Source organism: Carcharhinus amblyrhynchos, chromosome 4 (genome assembly GCF_965287045.1).
Source record: "Carcharhinus amblyrhynchos chromosome 4, sCarAmb.v2.hapA, whole genome shotgun sequence".
NCBI classification, from domain to species: Eukaryota; Metazoa; Chordata; class Chondrichthyes; order Carcharhiniformes; family Carcharhinidae; genus Carcharhinus; species Carcharhinus amblyrhynchos.
In genome coordinates, this window is record NC_137327.1 from 42,774,226 (window position 1) to 42,785,319 (window position 11,094).

Below are 11,094 nucleotides of genomic sequence, written 5' to 3' on the forward strand. Positions count from 1 at the left end.
GTCCTCGCCCACTCGCTTAGCCTATCTAGATCCCTCTGCAGACTTTCCACACCCTTCACGCAATTTGCTTTTCCACTCATCTTCATATCATCAGCAAATTTTGTCATGCTACATTCAGCCCTCTCCTCCAGATCATCTATATAAATGGTAAATAGCTGAGGCCCCAGCACCGATCCCTATGGCACTCCACCAGTCACCAAGTTATTCCTCGTTTTGGGGTACCCAAAATAGTGAGTTCAGATAATAGACCACATTGTGTGGCCCAGATCAATACTGAATTGTGCGAAGCACTTGTAATTAAACAACAACAGCACTGCGTGTATCACCTGCAGGCAGCAGGAATTGTGGAAAGGGTCAATGGGGCTTTAAAAGAAAAATTATCTAAATTGACTGAAGAAACTGGATTAAATTGGCTAAAGCTATTGCCCTTGGCACTGTTTTGCATGCAGGTGACTCCACATTTCGTGGATCGGACTGTCAGCTGCAGAGATAGTCTACGGTCGGCCAATGAGGACTCCCCTGGGATGCCCACGAGAAACTCCTGGAAGGAGTAGACCTCCATGTGATGGGGGAACAGATGCAGAATTATTTGAAGCAATTAACACTTTCTCTGATGTTTCTCCACTCATAGGTAAAACAGGCACATCTCCCACAGGCAGCAGGGACAGCCACCTCTCGATATCCAGTGATCTAACCCGGAGACTACCTATTGGTGAAGAACTGGGATAGAAAGAAACTAGTACTGTTAGACAGCTAGAGCTGTCCTTTTCAAGTACTACTGACCACACCATCTTCCATCAAGCTCGAAGGACGTTCAAGTTGGATACATCTACCCGACTGCAAGAAGATTGTCTCCAACCCAGATATGAACACAGGATGAAGATCTTCACTATATTTTTTGGACTTTCTGGACTATTTGGCCTTAATGGCCACTCAGTAGTGAAAAAGCGAACTACCCGGGACTGCATGCCAATACTTATTTATATATGTCATATATGTACACTGAAAGATTGAATGTAAGCAAGGTGTTGGGTTTGTACCCACATCCCTGTCCATTTGAGGGAAGGAATACCTCTCCAATCTCTCCCATTCCACATAGCAGAGACAGCTGAATGGATTCTACGTCAAAACCGTACAGCGGGGGAGATATGATAAAATGGAAATCAGCTGGCTATGAAATGACTACGTTTCAGCTTGGTACCAACCTGCGTATAATCATGCCTTGCTTCCACCCTCCCTTATCGCCCCCTCGAGTGATGTGCAAGGTTCCCCATGTTTTAGTAAATCAGGGAAAGGAAAGTTAATGAGGCAAAGTAGGTGCAACCTTACAACTGAGTGGCAAGAACCAATAGCAAATCTATCTAACAAGACTATGTTCTTCATTGGTCCAGGGTAGGGAATATAACCTCTAATAGTTCATGAGCACATACTTCCTCAGCACCCTGGATGACATTGGCTGATGATTTTACAGCCTATAATGGAACAACTGGAAAACATAACAGCAACAGAAGTCAGGGCAACTGGACAGGCAGTGGCTGAGATCTCGGCTGAGCTGGTGGCTGTCTGGGCCGTGGCATTACAAAATCCCCACATGAAAGATTGTTAAGTATAGATACAAAATGGCTTACTTGGCCCACTGCAAAATAGTTTTGGCTTAGTACAATGAATATACTGTGAAAATGTCCTAGAAAAGGCCAAGTTAAACTGAAGTCTACTGTTTCGATCTGTTTCCACATGTCTACCCATTTCACCCACTAACACTCACTGACCACCCACTTACTGCTTACCCATTTACCCACCTGCCCTCTATCCACCTACCCACCCATCCACTCTCTGTCCACTTACCCAGCTACCCGTTGTCCACTTATCCATCCACCCTCTATCCACTTACCCCCTTGCCCTCTATCCACCAATCCACCCACCCACCCAGCTATCCTTTGTCTACTTACCCATCCAGCCTCTATCCACTTACCCGCCCATTCTCTACCCACTTACCCACCCACCCTCTACCCACTTACCCACCTCCCCACTATCCACTTAACTACCCACCCTCTACCTACTTACCCACCTCCCCACTTGCTCACTCATCCATTCACTCATCCAATCATTAACATTCAAACTGGACTTTTAAACTTGCCATATGGAAACGAATGCAGTAAAAAGGAAGCACATCCTATCTTTCCCCAACTCCTCTCATCTCTGATGGGAGTCCCTTGCTCAGTATTTCTTTAGAAGCTGGGGTTGGAAGACCCCAGAATAAATGTGTAGCTGTGTCAAATCCGGGGGAATTTTTGATCACAATGGAAATCTGGTGATCGTTGCTGCTGTTCGGAACATCCCAGCCAATATATTTATCATAGAACCATAGAATCACTCCAGCGCAGATTGAGACTGTTTGGCCCATCGAGTATGCACTGACTCTCCAAAAGAGTTTAATTTTAAATGTTCCATTTTAAGCTCTGGATAAATCATTTTGGCTACAACTTGCACGCTTAACTGAAATAGCTCATGGTATCTTAAAAGGATGATTCATATAACTGGAAGGACAAATCTAACCAGTTCAACTGATCTTTAACTAGTAGTGTATATAAATCACATCAGCCCTGGAGGTGGCCAACACTAACTTAATCACATCAAGTACAAATCATGTCACAGCGAGGAGACCTGGGCACTGGAAACTTCATAAATGGAACAAGTCCAAAACCCTTCTCACGTGGTGGAGACCATTACAAAGGCCAACCTCATAGAGGTATGACTATAAGACAAGTCCTAGCATGCTACACAGATCAAAGCCAAAATGCAAAATAAAGCCTACAGCAATCTGTAACCTACTGCATGGTTTGTTGATTTTTGCCATATGGTAATGCTTAATACATCCTCCTGAACTGCTGAACTAAAGTAGATTTCTGACGCTTTTTTGTCTCGTATGTAAAACCTATCAAAGCTGTATAACACTAGCCCACCACCTCTGAGTAGGTGCAAATCCACAGTCCAAAACTGCCAATGATTTAGAACTAACTTGGAGAGTCTCAATTTAGAAGGGCAAGAACAGCAGATACCTGCGAACCATTAGGAAGTTCCCTCCCGAAGTCACTCACTATCCCGAATTGGAAATGTATCAATGTTCCTTCAGTATCACTTGGTCAAAATACTGGAACACCCTCCTAACAACACTGTGAGTGTACCTACACCAAATGAACAGGAGCAGTTCAAAGGGGTAGTTCATCACCACCTTCTCAAGGGCAATTAGGGAGCGGGTAAGAAATGCCCATAGCGACATCTACGTCTTGTAAATAAATTTTTAACCTTCAGAAGTGCCATGTGGTTGGCTAGACCGGGAAGCTGTCAGGTTGATACAAACATTACGGTATGTATTTTTTTTAAGTAAAATAAACACATGTAACGAACATGCAGAAAACATTTGGAGATTTTCCACTTCTAATCGCCTAGCATGAATATTCCCTCTTGTGTGGTGAAAGAACTGTGATTCTACAAGATTTTCAGGTCAGCACCCTTTTTTTAAATACTGCAGTTACCATCAGCTCAGCAGCTGGCAGTTTAAGAGATTCACCTTACAATTTCTTAACTGCCCCTCAGAAATGGCCGAGCAACCCACTTAGTTGTGATGCAGAAGGCAACTCACCATCACATTCTCAAGTGCAATCAGGTAGGGACAACAAATGCTAGCCTTGCCAGTAACACCCAGTGATGAATAGTAACAAAAATCCCAGCATGGGATGAAACTGCAGCATGCCAATTCAAAGAGCCAAGGGTACGATGGCTTTGACCAAATTGTAACACCAATCTACAACGTCCAGCACCTCTAAAGCACCTTTTAATTTTAAATTACAAAATTACTGTTCATTGTGAAAGTTCTATGTACTCTCTCAGCCACTTCATCCTCTCAGGAATTGGTACCTTACAGAATGTACCCAGATGACATGAGGTGGGGGGAGAGGAGAAGAAAGGAGAGTTAAAAAAGAAAATTGAGAAAATATACCTGGGCTCCCACATTTCCTTCTTTTAGTTTGTTAATATTTGTACATGTCTTGTTCAAAGTGTTCAAGTCAACTGCAGTCAGGTTGTTGTTAAAGTATCTTCTCAGCTGTAGTGCTAAATCATTGTGGCTAAGAACAATAACAAATGATTATCAGTTTATTCTAAACACTACCCATGAAAGTTAAATTGTTTTGATTCTGGTTAACGCTATTTGACCAGTAATTGTCCCTCCAAAGCAGTCTCCCATTATTGAACCCAATTGTTTCGTATTCTACTCAGAAATATAGTTCATGTGTTGATCATTCCTTGTCATTCACATTGAGATCCATTCCCATCTTTTGAGTTACAGCTAGAGAATCACCTGTGAACAAAGAATAAAGAACAACACAGCACAGGAAACAGGCCCTTCGGCCCAACAAGCCATTTTAACATTGTGAGTGCCCTCTTCTACCTATGACCTTTCTCTACGCCTATTGGACTCCACAATAAGTGCTGAGGTCTTTTCCCACACCCACACCATTCCCTCTGATGTCCCCCAAGGATCAATCCTTTCCTCCCTCCAATCTTTCATCTACATGTTGTAATATCATCCAAAACACAATGTCAGTTTCCACATCTGCTCACCTTAGCATTGTCACCCTTTCTTTCAACCCCTTCACTTCTTCTGATTCATCTCACTCTTGCCTAATGCAAGATGAGCAATAATTTCCTTCAACTGGATATTGGAAAACCCAAGTCCCATTGTCTTTGATCCTTGCCATGAACTCCATTCCCTATCTACTGATTTCATCCCTTTTGTGTGCCAATCTCTTTGGCTGAACCCAACCATTTGCAGCCTTGGTGGCTTATTTGACTGTGAGCTATGCTTCTGATTCCATATACACTCCATCACAAAGAGCACCTATTTCCGCCAGGTTTATTGGTTTGAGCCTGTGTTGCCTCCTCTTGCTTCCACTGCTTAGTTTAATTAGTTTAACATTTTCTGTTATTGGATTTCAATTTGCTTTCCATTTCTGAATCTTTTACCATCCTATAAATAAACAGTCTTCCAAATAGTGAACACTAAGCAAAGAAGTAAGGTGAATATGGAGTACGTACCCATCAATTAATGGTGCAGATTTCATTATTTGGTTTACTCGGTTGTCTCTTTGGGATACCAGTGTGTTGGACAGTAGTAAGAGTAGAAACAAAACTGGGTGGAATGATGCCCGGAAAATCATCTTGCAGGACGAGCTTATATCTCAGAATTGTAGAGATGTGATAAACATTCCGGATGACAATAAAACACAGACAGCTTCTGGAAGAGAAAAAAAACAAAACGTAGAATTTAACAAGTGCCACAATTCAACTTAGTTACTACACAGGGTGTGTTGGAAACATTTTCACTTTTCTTTCATGTTGATGGTGGTTGGGGGTAGTTGGGGGTGGGTGGTGGGGTTGGGGTGGGTGGATTTACAAACCACAGGGCTTTCCTGAAGAACCCAGCTGAGCAGTAGATATTCCTGCCTGACGCTACCTCAGGAATCCACCTCATTGAAGTCTCAGCGCACTTTACAGGAAGCAGAGAGTTGGAATACATGGGTGCTTTTCTGGTTGGCAGTTGGTGGCTAGTGGCGTGCCGCAGGGATCGGTGCTGGGGCCTCAACTGTTTACCATATACCTAGACGATCTGGAGGAGGGGGCTGAGTGTAGGGTAACAAAATTTGCTGATGACGCGAAGATGAGTGGAAAAGCGAATTGCGTGGAGGGCGTGGAAAGTCTGCAGAGAGATTTGGATAGGCTGTGAGTGGGTGGGGACCTGGCAGATGGAGTATAACGTTAGCAAATTTGAGGTTATCCACTTTGGAAGAAATAATAGTTGGATGGAATACTATTTAAATGGTGAAAAGTTGCAGCATGCTACTGTGCAGAGGGACCTGGGGGTCCTTGTGCACGAATCGCAAAAACTCAGTCTGCAGGTGCAGCAGGTGATCAAGAAGGCGAATGGAATGTTGGCCTTTATAGCGAGGGGGATAGAATATAAAAGCAGGGAGGTCTTGCTGCAACTGTACATGGTACTGGTAAGGCTGCAACTGGAGTACTGTGTGCAGTTTTGGCCCCCTTATTTGCGAAAGGATATATTGGCCTTGGAGGGAGTACAGAGAAGGTTCACCAGGCTGATACCGGAGATGAGGGACTTAGCTTATGAGGAGAGATTGAGTAGACTGGGCCTGTACTCATTGGAGTTTAGAAGGCTGAGGGGGTATCTTATAGAGATTTACAAGGTAATGAAGGGGCTGGATAGGGTAAAGGTAGAGAGATTCTTTCTGCTTAGAAAGGAAACCAGAACTAGAGGGCACAGCCTCAAAATAAGAGGGGGGCAGTTTAGAACAGAGTTGAGGAGGAACTTCTTCACTGAAAGGGTAGTGAATCTCTGGAATTCTCTGCCCATTGAAGTGGTGGAGGCTACCTTGTTGAATATGTTTAAGTCACGGGTAGATAGGTTTTTGATAGACAAGGGAATTAAGGGTTATGGGGAGCAGGTGAGAAAGTGGAACTGATCCACTTCAGATCAGCCATGATCTTATTGAATGGTGGGGCAGGCTCAAGGAGCTACATGGCCTACTCCTGCTCCTATTTCTTATGTTCTTATGTTCTTTAGAGAAAGTCAGAGAAGGAGGGAGAAAGGTTTGCATTTGTATAACTCTCTTCGTGACTCAAAGCATTTTATAGCCAATCAAGTCGTATGAAGTGGCCTCACTTGTAATGTAGAAAACGCGACAGCTGAATGACACACAAACACAGCAGCTGGGCACGTCATTTGTATTTTTAGCTATGTTATTTTAAGGATAAATATTGGACAAGACTTTAGAACCATCTTAGGAATCAATGGTGTCATGATAATGTGAAGGCAGCAGTAATCCAGAAACTCAGATGAATGCGTGAGGGACATGGGTAGAATTTTAAATTCAACTGGTTAATAAATCTGGAATTTTAAAAAGCGCGTTTCAGTAAGGGTGACCGTGAAGCTATTAGATTGTTACAAAAACTCCTTCGCTGGAATTTTACCACCCTGCCCGCCACAGGAATCGGAGCAGGTGAGGGGCGGACAATGGAAAGGTCTATTTAACTTGGGCGGGCTTTTTCAATTTCAGGATAAGTGAGGCCATAAAATCCCACCCTTTGTAATCATTAATGACATCTGGCCATGTGGATTACTTTTAAATACTCTCTGAAATGATCCAGCATGCCAATCAATTGTATCAAAATGCTATGGAAAAGTTATAAAGAATAAAATCAGCTGAGACAACTGGCATCAACCTAGACATCAGAAATGACTTTGGCATGTCCAGCATTGCCAAGCCTGCAAACTCCTCCTAACATCTGGGGGCTTCTGCCAAAATTGGGAGAGCTAAATTATAGGTCAGTCAAGCAATAGCTACACACAGTCACACTAACAGAATCATACCTTACAGACAAATATCCCAGACACCATCATCACCTTCTCTGGATCTTAAAGTTTATTTATTAGTGTCACAAGTAAGCTTACATTAACCCTGCAATAAAGTTATGAAAATTCCCAAATCACTACATTCTGCTGCCTGTTCAGTTGCACTGAGGGAGAATTTAGCATGGCCAATCCATCTAACCAGCACATTCTTTGGACTGTGGAAGGAAACCAGAGCATCCGGATGAGACCCACACGGACACAGTGCAGCTGTGCAGATTCCACACAGACAGTTACCCAAGTTGGGAATCAAACCCAGGTCCCTATCACTGCGAGGCAGCAGTCCTAACCATTGAGCCACTGTGCCACCCTCAGGTCTGTTCTGTCCCATCAATAGGATAGACCCAGTGGAGGTAGTAGCACAGTGGTATACATTAACTCCAGACCCCACAAAAGATCACGGCAGCAAGTCAAACATGGACAAAGAAACTTGCTACTTAAACCACCTACCACTCTCCCTCGGCCAATGAATCAGTATTCCTTCATGTTAAGCATCACTTGGGCAAAGCACTGAAGGTGGCAAAGGAACAGAATGTAGTCAGGGTGGGGGACTCCAATGTCCCTCATTAAGAGGGGCTCAGTAGCACCACCACACTAAGCTCCACCACTCATTTCTTCCCTTTTAAAGTCACCACTGCTCTTTGGGTTAATGCTACAAACTAAGGACCAGGCAGACAAGTGTTTCACTGAGGAAAGGGGTCAAATCGCAAAATCTTTTCAGTCCGGTATAGCAGCAGGATTTGGTTAACGTTTCTCATTTGGTTTGTGAAGTTGCTAACTCTGCTTGGATGTATTTCATCAGATAACCTTCCACTTCCTTCTGCATTGCCCAGTCAAATACCATTTTCCCTTCTCCAATATTTTTTATATCTAACAATCTGAAGAGTTCGAAGAATTTTTATTACTATAAAGCATAATTTTTAAAATACCCCACATAGGTTCTCTAAAGGCTCCAGTGCAGTCCTGGAAAGCTGGCAAGTCTACATGAAGCCGGACCCTCAGAGGGAGACAATTACATTCATGTTAAATATAGCGCCGCACTTGATAAAGAGATAGCCAGGCACAGCTTACACTGCCCTCTCTGTACCTGTTCCGCTGCAGCACCCGCTCACACACCGGCTGCACGCTTCGCTGTTACCTTATCCCGGCCGCTGCTGCTGTGGTACTGACCCTGGGGCTCTGCTGTACGACTTTTCGCGGTGTAAAACGCCTACATTTCCATTGACATCACTTCAGGCCCTGCCCCGAGCGAGATCTATTGCATCAGTGCCTCTGATATGTGATCTGGAGCGTCCTGATGGGCATTTTATTTAAGACGAGTTAAGTTGCTGATGATGCGCTCCCGGCAGGGGAAAGAACACTTATCCTGGGTTCACATTCCGGGATCCCTTCCCCACACCCTGCTGGATCAGGGAGCCTGTGTGAAGCGGCGGGAGTAGATTGACCACAACTTCTGACTGAGATACTTCCCACCAGCTACTCAAAGTCACACATGGAGAATGTTTACAATGCACTGAAAGACTGGCAGATAACAAGTGTCTGCGAGAGTTAGAAACTTCGGACTGTGATGGGGAGTGGGGGCGGGGAGCGGGGGAGGGGGGGACATTCAAAGAAAGTTAGAATTGACAACACTCAAACTAATCCAATAATCAGGTAACAACTGGACAATTTATTTATAAAACTAATAAAACAAGAATAATACCATATTATTGCAAAATAATCCATTTTCTGGAAAATCAGGTAGAATTTTTCTGATAACAATTGACTAATGAATCGTGCATTAAGAAATATAGGATATTAATGCCCACCCTGGTGCCTCCTCTGTCTGCAACTTTGATTTTTAATTTTTTTCTAGACAAAACCAACATTGCGTTCTGATCCTCATTCTTATTTACATCTGCACGCGTATGTACGCGCATGCACGCATGTGATACATAAATTATAGTGATCTTGTTTAAAGAGGAATTCTCCTGGCTTACTTAAAAACAGATCGGCTGTGCAAAGATGTTCATTTAGCATTCTGATGAAGATGTGAATTACATTATCTACTACTCGAGGAACACGGTGGCACAGTGGTTGGCACTGCTGCCTCACAGCGTCAGGGACCCAATTCTGGTCTCAGGTAACTGAATGTGTGGAGTTTGCACGTTCTCCCTGTGTCTGCATGGGTTTCCTTTGGGTGCTCTGGTGTTGTCCCGCAGTCCAAAAATGTGTGGGTTAGGGTCCCTTCTTGTCAGGGAAACTAGCAAGGTAAATATGTGGGGTATGGGGATAGGTCTGAGTGGGATTGTTGTTGGTGTAGTCTCAACGGGCTAAAATGGCCCCTTTCTGCACTGTAGGGATTCTATGATTCCACTATAACTGTACTGAATCCTATTATGGCAGCTATCAGAGTCTTAATTTCTCACAAAGATTTTTTGAGTGGACTACCTGGAGAAGTGTAGGTCAGAAGAGCAATGAATGGCTGGGGACAGTAAATTGAACCAAAGGTATGTAGTTCAGTGGTGACCAGTTGTTCTGTCAATTTGTGTTGACCTATTTTGCACAGGTACTTTGTTTTTATTCCAATTCAATAAAATCAAGTCTAATTCAGAGTCTCAACAAGTTGAGCCGTTCCCAATCCAAGCTGATACGACAGGGCTCTCACCTCCTGTCTTGGGCTTGATCTACATAATCCAAGCAGATTGGAGTCGGCTTAGCTCCTCCTCGAAAGCTTGATCTTATTTGCATCTTAGTCAAAAGGCCAAGATGCGGCTTTTAAAAATTTCTTCAAATGAAGCTTCATTCAACGGGAACATGTTTTTTTTGTCTTGTTTGAGTCAGTGTGTCAACGTTCTTTCAGTTTTCTTATAAATAGAAGAGCTGATTGTCCAAAATTAAAACCTTGCCAGCATTACCATCAGTGTTTCTGTCAAGAATCCCAACAGCTACATGCACTCAACGGCTTAAAAACAGCAAGGTTAAGGAAGAAGACAGGAGTGAGTCATAACACAGATGTGAGGGGAAGGAGTAAGATGTGCTGTCTGTTGTCTGGAGGTCCAAAGCAATTTCTATCCATGTTTCTCGGGTTTTAGACCTCAATTGATTAGCTTCCAAAATAGGATCACTTACAAGTCACTGGAGTGTGTGGAAATACAGCAAGTTCTGGTGAATAATATGGATCTGTGCAGTCTTGAAGGAATGGTCCTCAGCAATCAGTTTGCCACTGAATATCAGTAGTGAAGTTAAACAGATCATAGAGGCATCAAGACATTTCTGCTCACGGGCTTTGGTCGTCTGTTTTAAACATGATCAGGGCTGATTGGAATTTGGATTTCCCTCAATCCCACACCATCCTCCTACACAGTTTGGCCAGGACCAACTAATGCTCAAAACTGGAGCTCAAAATCTGCTTGCATACTTTCCAATGGGAACTGTGCCATCTTGGTAAATGGGTTTATGTGCATGCACTGAAGGACTGCCGGTACCATGCAGAGCAAACAGTTTACAATGCCATGTCCATCTGTATACAAGGCTGATTTCACACCAGTGCTACCATTTTCTAATACTCCAATCAGCCTCATGCTGCCAAAGACAAAACAAAGAACCCCTCCCACTCCCCCAGATCC

General features: G+C 43.5%; 1 protein-coding gene across 1 annotated transcript in view; it reads right to left on the minus strand.

Annotated features, from left to right (window-relative positions):
• dpep2 (dipeptidase 2) overlaps positions 1 to 8,927 on the minus strand; it is a 63,866-nt gene extending 54,939 nt beyond the window's left edge. The window contains exons 1-3 of the mRNA XM_080187026.1: positions 8,574 to 8,927; positions 5,098 to 5,296; positions 4,001 to 4,127 (exon numbers count right to left, since the gene is read on the minus strand). Coding sequence (XP_080043152.1) covers positions 4,001 to 4,127; positions 5,098 to 5,219 — 249 coding nt within the window. The 5' untranslated portion in view covers positions 5,220 to 5,296; positions 8,574 to 8,927. The remainder of the gene's footprint in view (positions 1 to 4,000; positions 4,128 to 5,097; positions 5,297 to 8,573) is intronic.
• Between the last annotated feature and the right edge of the window lie 2,167 nt (positions 8,928 to 11,094).